We start from the raw sequence: 13086 nt of genomic DNA, 5'->3' as shown, positions 1-13086 counted from the left end.
TGGAGCAGCCTCGTCGGTCTCCACTGGGCGCGTGTTGTGGCCAAGAGCCAGGGCCCCACTGACGGAGAAGCAGCGTTCAGGATGCTCCTGGCTGCTCCCAGTGTCCTGCTCATTAGAAACAACTCTGAAACACCTGTAATCCCAGCACTTTGAGAGGCTGAGGTGGGCAGATTGCTTGAGCCCAGGAGTTTAAGACCAGCCTGGGCAACATAGCAAGACCTTGTCCCTACAAAAAATACAAAAAAAAAAATTAGCTGGGCGTGGTGGCTGACACCTTAGTTTCAGTCACTCGGGAGGCTGAGGTGGGAGGATTGCTTGAGGCCAGGAGGCAGGAGTTGCAATGAGCCGAGATTGCACCACTGCACTCCAGCCTGGACAACAGAGCTAGACCCTGTGAAAGAAAGAAAAGAAAAGAGAAAAGAAGAAAGAAAGAGAGAGAAAGAAAAGAAAAGGAAGGAAAGAAAGGAAAAAAAGAAAAGAAAGAAAAGGAAGAAAGAAAAAAGAGAAAGAAAGGAAAGAAAGAAAGAAAGAAAGAGAAGGAACTCTGAAGTGCTCACTGCATGTTGGTGAGTGTCTGAGACGATGCTGATTCCCCAGCAGAGGCCCCTCCCACGTGGGACCTCCGTCCTCCCTCACTGCAACCCCAGGAGCGTGAGCTCCGTATGTGTCCCATGCTGCAGATGAGAAACCAGAGGCTCTGAGGGACCAAGGACAATGGCCCCGATATTTCCGCAGAGCTGAGACGAGACTTGGGTTTGGTACCGGGGTCTGTGAGGGCACAGGCGGCTCTCAGGGATGGGTAAACAACAAGTACAAGATGGGGTGGGCGAGGAATGGGAATCTTTATTTAGCAAACACATGTTCAGCTTCAGCTCTATGGCAGGGTCTTCATCAGTGGAGGAAGCCCGAGCAGGCTGGCCCGAGAGCAGGCTCTTGGGGAAAAGCCACTGGCCTGGGGCTGGGGCGGGTGCTACTTCCCTTCCTGGCCCTGCCCGCCCTGATGGCCAATACCACCCCTCCCAATTTTATACCTTCTTTTTTATTTATTTATTTATTTTTTGAGTCGGAGTCTTGCTCTGTTGCCCGGGCTGGAGTGCAGTGGCACGATGTCGGCTCACTGCAACTCCGCCTCCCAGGTTCACACCATTCTCCTGCCTCAGCCTCCCGAGTAGCTGGGACTACAGGCGCCCGCCACCCACGCCCGGCTAATTTTTTGTATTTTTAGTAGAGACGAGGTTTCACCGTGTTAGCCAGGATGGTCTCAATCTCCTGACTTCGTGATCCGCCCACCTCGGCCTCCCAAAGTGCTGGGATTACAGGCGTGAGCCACCGCGCCCGGCCAATTCTACATCTTCTTCAGCGCCCCTCCCCTTGGGCCCCAGTCAGCCGAGAGGGTCTCTCTGTTCCATCTAACAGCTTGCCTGCTGCCTTCCAGGTTCTGCCTGGACAATCCCCGGGAGCGAGGCGGGGACCCCTGACAAGCCTGTCCCCTGACTGCACCCTCCTCTGTCCCAGAGGGCCTGGATGCCAGGAAGACTATTCCTGAAGCCTCCCCTCCCCTCCCTGCCACTCCCCGCTGGGCCACCTCACAGCTGCAGAGCCCCGCCCCCAAAGTCGCTGCGGGCTTGGGCCCAGCCCTCCTCAGCCCCAGAGCCTGGGTGATGACCCATTCTCCTGGCTGCCATCAGGAGCTGGGGACAAACCACACCCTATGCCAGCCATGCCCAGCACCATGTCCAGGGATACTTGGCAGCACCCAGAGCCCCCGAGGATGGAATCCATCTCCCTTCCTGTATCCCTCGCTCCAGTACCCAGGCCCCCGTGAAGAGGTGCACTGTGGGTGATACCCAAGTGCCCTCACGGAGTAGCCATGCCCCACCAAGGTCCGGCTGCTGCCCACCCCTGCCAGCATTCTCCTCTGTGTGCAGCAGCCTTTGAGAGTGGGCGCCGGCCACCCCGTCGGGAGGACTCTCTCTCAGCCACTGCTACTCCCACGTCCCTGCTCACCGGCCTTGCTGGGGCCCATGACTAGGCTGAGGCTCGTCAGCTGGAGGACAGGGGCCCCATGGGGAGCCTTCCTTTGAGGGAGCAGGGTCTCTGGAGCACCCTGGGGGTGGGGCACTGGCCTGGCGGGCATCGGTGTGTGACCAGCAAGGATGGCCTGGCAGGAAGGTCTCCTCCCCATGGAATCTGTTCTCGGAATCACTCCATCTCCCCACCATTCAGAGGTGGAAGGTGAAGGGGTGTGGCCCAAGGTCAGCAGGAGAAACAGGGGCAGGACCAGGACCTGGGGCCACCTCAGGCTCACATGGAAGGTGGATGTGGCCGAGGCCACCAGCACCAGAGAAACTGAGGGACAGGACGCCCAGGTAACTGGTGGTGCTGGGGAAGGACAAGTGGGAAACAGGCAGCATCCCTGGTCTCGGGGGCTGGCCGGGCAGAGGCGCCCTGGGCTGGGGTGGCCCATTGCCTAACTTCAGGGCCTGCCCAGGGGCTTCCTGGGTGCAGTGGTGAGAAGGAGTCTGAGTCCCGACTCGGAGGAGAAGCATGCCACAACAGAAGAGTCCCGCAGCCTCCGATAACCCGCAGGACTGGAGGCAGCCTTGCCCGGCTCACCCGGCCACCAAGGGTGTGAGCAAGGAAAAGGGAAACCCCAAGTTACCCCCAAACCACATTCTGGAAAGCAGGCTGCCAGCTGGGTCATTCTCCAAAGTTGAACATCTCAGCTTCCTTCTCCTTCCAGAAGGCAAAGCTCCGGTTGATGTAGCCACAGATGTCCTCGCTGTTGAAGCTGCCCCGCTGGGAGCGGGACCCCAGCCGCTGTGCTGTGGGCTCAGGGCCGCTGCAGGGGACGGCGGCATGCGGCAGGGGCCCGAGCGGGGTCAGGCCTGACTTGCGGCCAGGCTCCGTATCCCAGGCGGGACCCTGGCTGGAGCCGAAGAAGCGGGCTTTGATGTCCTCGAAGCCGTCGGTCCAGGCCCGGCGGCCGGCGGCCACCTCGTCGGTCACAGCCTTGTGGAAGGCGCGCACCGCCTCCCAGCCGTGGGTGCCCAGGTGCTCGAAGACCTCGAAGCAGAGCAGGTGGCGCACCTTCCGCTCCTCGGCCGGCAGGTTGCACTCCAGGAGCTGGAAGTAACCCAGCATGAAGAGATCCAGCGAGAGGCTGCTGTAGGGCACGGGAGCCCCGTCCACGTGGGGCAGGAACTGCTCGGGGGACAGGGCCCCACGGGGCCGCCGGCTTAGCCGCCGCAGCTGCCGGGTGGGCACGTGAGCCATGATGGCTTTCCAGTTGCCCAGCAGGTGGGTGATGGTGCTGCGCTGCTGCCACAGGTGGCCCAGCCGGGGGCCCTCGCCGGGCAAGGAGGGTGGTCCAGGGCTCCTGGTGGCCTCCTGGCCCCGCAACCCTGCGTGGCGGGCTTCTAGGGTCCTGCAGGCTGCTGTCTTGAGGGCTGGCGTGTAGGCCGACCTCCTCCAGTGGCTGAGGAAGAGCATGATGATGCGCTCCTTGCGCAGACTGGCCAGGTCCGGGCCGGCTGCGGCGCCCACCTCCGATGGCACCTCCTCACAGCTGATGCCGGAGTCGCTGGCCTCCTCTGTGTCGCCAGGCCTGGGCTCCCCGGAAGCCAGGCCACTGCAGGGCTTAGGCAGAGCCGGCCAGCAGCCACCCAGGCACTGCCTGCGCTGGGTCCCTGGCTCGCAGGGGCCAGGGTTGAAGCCACAGGGTGGGCCGGAGGCCGACTCGAAGTTGCCGCGCAGCATCCGCACAGACACCCCCCACTCCTGGATCTGGCGCTGGGCCTCGCTCCGAGGGGGGCTGGCCAAGGCCTCCCTGCAGGTCTCCTGCAGGGGCTGGGTGGCCGGCTTCTCATCCCCCTGCACCAGCCCATGCACACCCTTCAGCAGCAGGGACAGGCTGCGCACCAGGCGGGAGATGTGGCTGCACCAGAAGGGCAGAGGCTGCCCCCCGGGGGCCACCTGCGAGGCCTCCGCAGAGCTTGTGGTCTCAGCCGCTGGGGTTGAGGCCTCCTCAGCCTCCAGTCCGGGCGCCCTGGGCAGGAAGTGGCTGTTGACCGTGATGCTGACCAGGGGCTCGGGCAGCAGGGCCTGCAGCTCAGCTGCCAACCGGCCCAGCTCACTCTCATACTCCTGACAGCGGCGCCGAAGCTGCAGGTCTGCAATCTGCTTCTCTAGGTAGACCAGGTCGTCCTCCGTCAGTAGCTCCCCAAAGGGCCCCAGGATGGCCTGGTGGGTCTGTGAGTACCTCCAGGCCGCCTGCTCTGTGGGGCCTGAGCTCCCACCATTGTCCTGGGCACAGGAAGGGCAGGGTGAGCAGGGTGAGCCCGCCCACCTGCCATCAGCCCACCTAGCCTCCAAATCTCTGAGTTCTCAGCATCTCTGCAGAGCCCCTGGTCCTGCCCCAAGGTAAGACTTTAAAGGGCTTCCCAGCTAGGGCAGAAGCCCCTGACCTGCTCTGCCCCAGTCTTGCTCTGCTCTCAACCCTGTGGCTTTCAGCCCCTATGGCTCCCAGCCCAATAGGCAAGGACAGGCTGGGCCCTCAGACAGGGCTGTCCCACAGTCCTGAGATGATGGATACGGGCTGTATTTCAGCAGCCAGGAGCCACCTGTGGCTACAGAAACGGCAGGCGGCTGGTGCGATGGAGGGGCAGGACTTTTACTTCCCTTAAATTGTAGTGAATTTCAATGGCTGCACGTGGCTGGCGTGATTGTGCTGGACAGCACAGCGCTAGACTGGGGATGCAGGACGCAATTGTCCTGACAAAATCGTAGGCCTCTGAGGGTACAATTCCTGAACTCCTGTCTGCACGGCAGCCGGGGGAGCCTGTTAAAATCCAAGGCACATCACAGCCCTTCTCTGCTCAGATTCTCAGTGGCTCCCCACGGCCTCACAGAGGTGCAATAATCCCAGCCAGGTTCCTCTCCAACCTCAGGCGCCCATTCCACACCAGAGCGCCGCCTCTTGCTTCTCCCCAGGCCGGCCGGGCCTCAGGACCCTTGCACTGGCTGCTCCCTCTGCCTAGGAGGTGCCTGCCCCAGATTCCCACAGGGCTCCACGTCTCTTCCCTCTGGCCCCTGCTCAAGGCCACGTCCCCAGAGGGGGCCCCGTAAGCACCCATCTATCATAGTCCCCCAACCACTTTGCTTTCTCCATAGCAGTGGGAATCGCACCCCCACACCTGCTGGCACCTGCCCATGGGCCACCGTCTTCCCTGCTAGACGCTGCGCCCAGGAGGGCAGGGCTTGCCCTTCACTGCCTAGAACAACGCTTGGCACAGGCAGGCGTGTGCCACAAATCCGCCAAGTGGAAGGATACGTGGGACCCATGCCTCCAGAGCAGGTGAACGGGCTCTGCTCAGAGTCCTCTGGTCTGGTTCACTTCATCCTCTGGCGGAAGCAGCAGCTGAGGCCACAGAGGAGAGGGGCCCCTGGGCCTCGGATTTAATTCTGGGCTTCGGGTGCTCTGACTTCCACTTCCACCTACCCGGAAAAGGCCCCGCCCCGCCCACTGGTCCCGCCCCTCCCCGGGGCCTACCTGGACCTCCCTGGGCCTACCTGGGCCTCTGCGGAGCTCTCTGCGCCCAGGCGCGCCTGCAGCTTCCGCACCATCACCTGCCGCTTCCACTCGGGGATGGGCCGGCCGCGCTCATCCCGCGTGGGCACCAACCCGTCGATGTCGCCTGAGGGCGGCGCATCCAGCTGCAGTGCCGCCAGGCTATCTGAGGCGTCCCCCGCCAGCGCAGGCTCTATCCCCTGTGCAGAAGGGGGTGGGTCACACAGGCCTGAAGGGGACCCAGGCCCTAAGTGGAGGGAAGATCCGAGAGGACATGGGGGGTTGGCTCCGCCCAGGACACCCTAACAGGGCGCCCTGAGAGAAGGGACAATTGGGGTCACGGACAGCACCCCACTCTCTCATCCCCAGCTTAAGAGTGAGGCCTCGGAGGGGAAGGATGGGAGTGGGGCGGGGGTAAGATGTGTGGGAGGGGATTGTTAGCAGAGAAATGAAACCAGAGGTCCCTCCCAGTCCCCTATACAAGCCCAGCTGATGCTCGCGGAGCACACCATGTCCCTGGGCAAACTTGCTCTGGGCACAGCTACATAGACAAAGCCTGGCAGCCAATCCTGTGCCACAGGGCTCGTCAGAGGCTTTAGTGTACTGTGCACACTCCAGCTCTCCAGGACGGGCAGCACCACGTGGCATTTCCCACTCCCACCGAACATCTCAGTGGTTGAGAATCTGCAGCACCACTCAGGGAAAGGCTGGGCTGGCTTTCTATGGGCCTGGCGCCCAGGAAAGGGAGGGTAAGGGGGAGCAGGACCCTTCTGTTGGTCTGGGCTGGCGGAGGCCTTGAGGAGGAGGACAGGGGCAGCGGGGCCCTGCCCATGGGTGGCTGCTGCGATCTCCGCACTCCAAGCAGGCACGGAGCACCCCTGAGCTCAGAGGTCGGGCAGAGGGGCTTGGGCCACTGCAGCCCTCTGGGATGACAGAGAAGGGTCCCCGTGTTTCTGTGGTGGGGGGACAGCTGCCATCGCCCTGACACTCCCGTCTCCTCAGAACTCAAGGTGTTCTTGAGCAAGCAGCGGAGTGATGCAGGCAGCCTGGCATCCACCCTTCAGGAAAGGCCTGGCTGTGCTGGGGGCTTCCCTGGGCCCCTAAGAGGATGGGGATGGAGGCTGGCTGGGGGGCCCGGGAGACAGGAATGCACGGGTGGGTGACGCACCGCAGGGTCAGCCATGGCACTGGTGGTGATCCTCGGAGGGGCCGGGCCAGTCATCTGCTCCCTGGGAAGAGGCTGGTCAGGATGGCCAGGCCAGGCCGGGCTGAGGGATGTGGCTGCCGAGAAGAAGGGGGTGTTGCAGAAAGGGCAAGGGCTGGGGAGCAGAGACGCAGAGCCTCGGGGGTCTAGGCCTTGGGGCAGAGCCGGCCTCCTGAACGAGCTGCGAGCTGGGAGCCAACCCCAGCCTGCCCTGCCCCAGAACACCTCAGGGCCCCACTGGACCTTCTCTGGGGAGTCGGCCTGGTCCACTGGAGACCGAGGCACACCCCTGGGCCACGCTGCAGCCTCTCCTGCAGCAGGGGAGGAGCTGGGAAGGGCTTGAGGCCTGGAGGTCACAGGCTGCTAACATAGCTCTGCAGGCCCCAAAGCTGGTCCCCTCGCTGCCCACAATGCTCCTTGCCCCGATGCAAACACACACTTCAGTGTCAACCTTGAGTGAAGAACACGTCTGCATCACAGCCAGGCAGACACACAGAGACACACACAGACACAATCACAGACACAGACACAATCACACACAATCACACAGACACACACACAAGCACAATCACATACACAATCACACACACACACAGACACAATCACCCACAGACACACACACACAGACACAATCACAGAAACATACACAGAACACAGACACACAAACACAATCACACACAGACACAATCACACAGACACAATCATACACAGACACAGACACAATCACAATCACACACAGACACACAATCACACACAGACACAATCACACAGACACAGACACAATCACACACACAACCACAGACACAGACACACACGGACACAATCACACAATCACATACAGATACAATCACACACAGACACACAATCACAATCACAGAAACACGGACACAGAACAAACACAATCACACAGACACAATCACACACATACACAGATACACAGTCATACACACACACAGACACAAGCATACACAATCACATACAATCACACAAAGTACAATCACAGACCAATCACACAGAAAGACACAGAACAGATACCCACAAGCACACACAGACACAATCACACAGAGACACACACGAACAGAATCACCCACAGAAACAGGTACAATCACACACAGATGCATAGACACAATCACACACAGAAACGGACACAGAACAGACTCACACACACACAATCACACAGATACACACAATCACACACTGACAATCACACACTGACACAATCAGAAAGACACAATCACACACATACACAGGCACAATCATACAGAGACACAATCACACACAGACACACAGTCACACACAGACACAATCACAGACACACAAACACAAACATAGACACACAAACACAAACATACAGACACACAATCACACACAGATACACAGACATAATCAGGCACAGGAACACAAACACAATCACACAGATACATACAGACACAGAACACACAATCACCACATACAGACACAATCACAGAGAGACACACACATAGACACAATCACACACAGATACAGACACAATCGCATGGACACAATCATACACAGCTACACACACAGTCACACAAAGAGAAGGGTCCCCGTATCTATGTGTATCACACACAGAACACACAGACACAACCACACACAGACGCACATTCCCACGTGTGAGTACAGGGCCACAGCGGGGTCTGTGGAGGAAGCTTGCCCTCACTACCTGTGGCACCTGATGTTTTCTTGCCATGCCATGCCATGCCATTCCATGCCATTCCAATCAGTGCTGCTCACAGACCCCTAATGGTGGTGGCCCACAGTGTGAGGACTGTCCCCTGCCCTGCTAGCCCACGCATGCAAGGTGTGCTGGGGTCTCAGGGACAGCAGCCCATCCACAAGGGGCCTGGGCCCAACCGGCCCGTCTCCCCGTGTTCACCCCTGGACAAGTTGCTGTGACTGTAAGTGCTCACCATGCAAAATGCTAATCCTCTGCTTTCCAAAGCAACAAAGGCAGCCAAGGACACCCGGAAGCAACTGGGGAGGGAGGGTGATGGGGTGCCCGGCTGCCCGCAGACTTCCCCACCGGTCCAGGACCTTGGAGGGGAGGCCAGTGGCACCCACTCCCAGGCCCATGCCCCAGCTGGCCCACGTGGGGCTGTGCACTCACAGGTGGGGTTCCTGGGCCCTGGGCCTCCTCTTCTTCCATCCTCCAGGGAGGGCCTCGTGGCCAACAGTGGAGGTGGGGGGAACGGCGGTGGTGGGGGTGTCATCAGCAGGGGCACCTGTGGGTGGATGGACCTGGTCAGTGGGGGGCCCCTGTGGGCTCTTCCCTACTCACCTAGATGGGGTGGGAGCACCCAGTGGGCGAGCCTGTGCATCTGAGAAGGGCTGGGACAGGTAAGGAGGTGGTAAGAAAGAGGGGCAGGTCCTTGATCAGGGTTCTGTCGCAGGGTCATCTCCTGCCTGAGTGCCATCACTTCCCAGCACCCCACCTTGGTTCCCCACCTGCTGCCACCTCTATTGAGTGGGCCACCCCCATCTCAAAACTCAGCTTCCAGGCTCCCTCTGGAGGCAGCTGAGCTCTGGGGTTCTGGGCACTGGGTTAGAGCCTGGTTTTCAGCTGTGCTCAGCGCCCTGTGGTCTCACAAAGACACGTGCACACGTATGCACACACACATGTACTCTCCTGCACACATGCATGTACTCCTGCACACACGCATGTACTCTCCTGCACACACGCATGTACTCCTGCACACACGCATGTACTCTCCTGCACACACGCATGTACTCTCCTGCACACACGCATGTACTCTCCTGCACACACGCATGTACTCTCCTGCACACATGCAAGTACTCTCCTGCACACAGGCATGTACTCTCCTGCACACATGCAAGTACACTCTTCCACACACCCGCCTCCCCGACTGCCCTGACTCCTGTGCTGTAGTCCGCCTGGAACTTCAGCCCTGACTTGGGGCTGACACGGGTCAGTGTCTTGGGGGTGGAGGCCCCATGAGAAACCTGGTGAGGAGAGGGGAGGGCAGTGGAGTAGGATGGGGGTCCCTAATGTGCCCACCAGCCAAGGGCATGGGCAGCCCTTGTCCCTAGCCAGCAGGGCCACATGCCACCGACCCTCTGGGCACCTCCCCCACCGTGCCTGTCAGACCAAAGCTCTTGTCCCTGCCCTCCAGTGGGCACTGGAAACCAGACGTGGCTATCAGGGCTCCAGGGTCAGTGCTAGCGAGAGCCCTGGGCAGAGCAGAGAATTCACATTGGCCTGTTGGGAGAGTGGGAGGGACCCTTGCTGCAGCTTGCTCGAATGCACGGCTGTCTCTGCCTTCGAATTCCTTCTCCTTTCTGAACGCAGGGGCCCCTTTTCACACTGCACTGGGGCCGGACTGCAGTGAAGCCGGTCCTACGTGAGCAAAACTTTGGCCTCCCCAAGCCTCCCTTGCTCATGGACAAGGTGGCACAGGCTGCCTCCCGGCAAGGATGCTGGGTGGCCCCTCAGCCACCTCCCCTCCAGGACCCTCACCCCACTGGGCCACGGGGGAGGGAACACAGTCTGAAAGCCCATCTTCCCAGCCCCACGCACCTCACTCCTTCCAGGAATCTGTGCCCACAGCCCAGGAACTCTGGTGCACGGTGCGCTGGGGAGTGACCGCCCAGCCCCAGCCCCGGAGGACCTCAGACGCGAACTGCAGAGCTCAGGGAGTACAGCTGTTCTGGGACGCTGGGGGCTGCTGAGGCTGCCGCCCCCAGGAGTGGGAGGTGTCACATGAATATTTGAAGGCCAAGGTGTCAGGTGGCCAGGCGGGGCTTGGGCTGGGTGCCGGATTCCTTACCACGGCCCCTTTAACTCTCCACAGAGCAGCGGCTGGGGAGGGGACGCTCTGGGAGACCAAAGGGGACCTGAGACCCCTGGCCCCATGAGAAGAGAAACCATCCAGAGGAGTCCCCGGCCCCACCCACAGTACGGCGCCCAGTGCACAGATGGGGAAACTGAGACTCAGAGAGGGCAGTGGGGCTTTCTCAAGGCCCCAGAGCCAGGCTGCCACAGAGCTGGGACGAGAGTCTCACGGGAGACCTCAGCCTTTGCTCCCTCCAGTGCCCTTGAATAGCTGCTTCCTTGGTGGGGGACACCACAGAGGTCAGCCTCTGGGGAAAGACCAAGAACACAAAGCCTGGCTGTCCTTTCTGGGCCGCTTCTCAGGGCTGTGTGTGCAGGGAGTGACAGAGGGACGGGGAGCGACGGAGGGATGGGGAGTGACTGAGGGACAGGGAGCGACTTGCCCTCTGCTGAACAACACGGTGTTCCCCAGACTCGAGGGTCCTCAGCGGAGATACAAACCTATGCGGCACAGCTGCCATCGGGACCCGACTCGCACCACCTGGGACTCAGGGGCAAGGTAACGCCACAAAACATGATGTGTGCTCCCTGCCATGCTGAAGGAAGGCCATAGTGAGAGGCTGGCTTCGCCGCTTCAAGCAGGGCAGTCAGACTCCAGACCAGACACGGCCAGAAAAGCCGGACACAAGTGGTACCACCAACAGAGGTGGCTAAGCCCTGCCTCGAGTGGGCCCTCAACAGCAAGGCCACCCCAATGCCCTTGCACTGTCCCCTGCCCAGTCAGGACCGAGCCAGGAGTGGGATGGTGCCTCTCGCCTCCTCTCTGCCCTTGCCTGGGAGCCCTGAGCCCCCTCCCTGAGATCAAACCTGCTGTCAGTGGGGAGGGGCCACCCCTGGCAGAGTGAGGGGCTTGGCAGGATGGCAGCGGCCCTCTTGTGCTGGGGAAGACAAAAGAGGTGGAAGTTAGTTTGGGGCTCAGGCGACTACCGGGCTCTGGCCCCAGCACGGCACCTGTGGCTTGGGGGACCTTACTCGAGGTCCCTGTGGCCCAGCCCTGCTCCACTCCTCACCAGCGAGAAGCCCCAGGACACCACCCCCTGAGCCTCCATTTCTTTGCCTATAAATCAGGGTTCTTGGAAAGTTGAGGGACTATGGAGAGCACCTGGCAGGGGCCTGCATGACGGTGGCATTCAGACCTCCACGATGCTGCCACCGTCGGTATTAGGATGGTCTCTGGGTTTTAACAGGGATGAGAAGCCTGGCTGTGGCATTTACCCGGCAACGGGAGTAACCACACCCCTGCCTCCCACAGGAAGGCCCTGGACACAGTGGAGCCTCAGGGATCTGGAGGCACTGATGTGGGAGTCCTGTCCCTTGGGGTTTTAACAGTTAGACACGTGCTGCCCCGAATCCCAGCACTGGACAGTTGCCCTGAGGTTGGTGGTCATGTGGCCCCACGGCCCAGCCCGCTATCCCTGTCCCTGGTTTTTGGTGAGATTTGAGCACCGTGGAGGCTCCATGCATTATACATGGAGAGCATCGTGGTGAGCCAGGTCACAGGCCTGTAATGCCACCCGGGCAGAGAGAATCACGGCCCACGGATGGGTGCCGGACAGCAGTTGCCATGGCTGAGATTCCATTACTGACTGGGCGGGTACCACCCTTCCCAGCAGGAGGAGAGTGCCCAGGAAGCCTCTCACCTTCTCTGGGCCTCAGTTTCCTCGTATATAAAATAAAGATGTGTCAGTACCTTTCTGGACCGAAGGGGAGAGCACACCTGTCCTGAGGGCCCACCAGGGCAGGCACCTCACTGGGTGCTCGAGGAGCTTCTCCTTTACCCAAAAAACAAGGCTCTGGGCCAGCTGCGGTGGCTCACGCCTGTAGTCCCAGCACTTTGGGAGGCAGAGGTGGGAGGATCACTAGAGCCCAGGAGCTCAAGACCAGCCTGGCCAACATAGCCAGACCCCATTTCTACAAAGAATACAAAACTTAGCTGGGTGTGGTGGCATGTGCCTGTAGTTCCAGCTACTTGGGAGGCTGGGGTGGGAGGATCACTGGAGCCTGGAAGGCTGAGGGTGCAGTGAGCTGAGACTGTGCCACTGCACTCCAGCCTGGGTGACAGAGAGAGACTCTGTGGTGAGAAAATTGGGGTTTAGAGACACTCAGAACTTGCCAGCGCCCCATGCCCAGGAAGGGCAGCACAGTGCTGGCAGGTGGGGGTGAGTGGGACAGCCCTGGACACCACGGGAGGTGCCAGAAGCTCTTCCCCAAGCATGGAGGGTTCTATGCGCCGTCCCTGCCCAGACAGGGCGCTCAGAGCCCCACAGCCAGGATCCCAGTTGCTTGGCTAGCAGAGGGGAGGGGGCCTGCCTCGAGGGCAGCCCCAGGACTTCAAGACCCCATCTCTCATTGCATGGAGAGGGGTCCCCAAGGCCCAGGGAGGGGCAGGGCTGGCCTTCCCTAGCACCCTGAGCAGACCCCAAGCTGGGCGGGCCCCACAGA

The 13086-nt window shown here is 60.6% G+C and overlaps 1 protein-coding gene across 1 annotated transcript in view; it reads right to left on the bottom strand.

The window, feature by feature from the left end:
* Window positions 1-2470: 2470 nt before the first annotated feature.
* Window positions 2471-13086, bottom strand: part of LOC105473826 (espin like) — a 30708-nt gene continuing 20092 nt past the window's right edge. The window contains exons 6-9 of the mRNA XM_011727898.2: window positions 8902-9016; window positions 6738-6850; window positions 5572-5769; window positions 2471-4305 (exon numbers count right to left, since the gene is read on the bottom strand). Coding sequence (XP_011726200.2) covers window positions 2701-4305; window positions 5572-5769; window positions 6738-6850; window positions 8902-9016 — 2031 coding nt within the window. The 3' untranslated portion in view covers window positions 2471-2700. The remainder of the gene's footprint in view (window positions 4306-5571; window positions 5770-6737; window positions 6851-8901; window positions 9017-13086) is intronic.

Source organism: Macaca nemestrina, chromosome 11 (assembly GCF_043159975.1).
Source record: "Macaca nemestrina isolate mMacNem1 chromosome 11, mMacNem.hap1, whole genome shotgun sequence".
Classification (NCBI taxonomy): Eukaryota; Metazoa; Chordata; class Mammalia; order Primates; family Cercopithecidae; genus Macaca; species Macaca nemestrina.
Note: the sequence above shows the minus strand (reverse complement) of the source record. Positions and strands in the feature narration are given on the sequence as shown.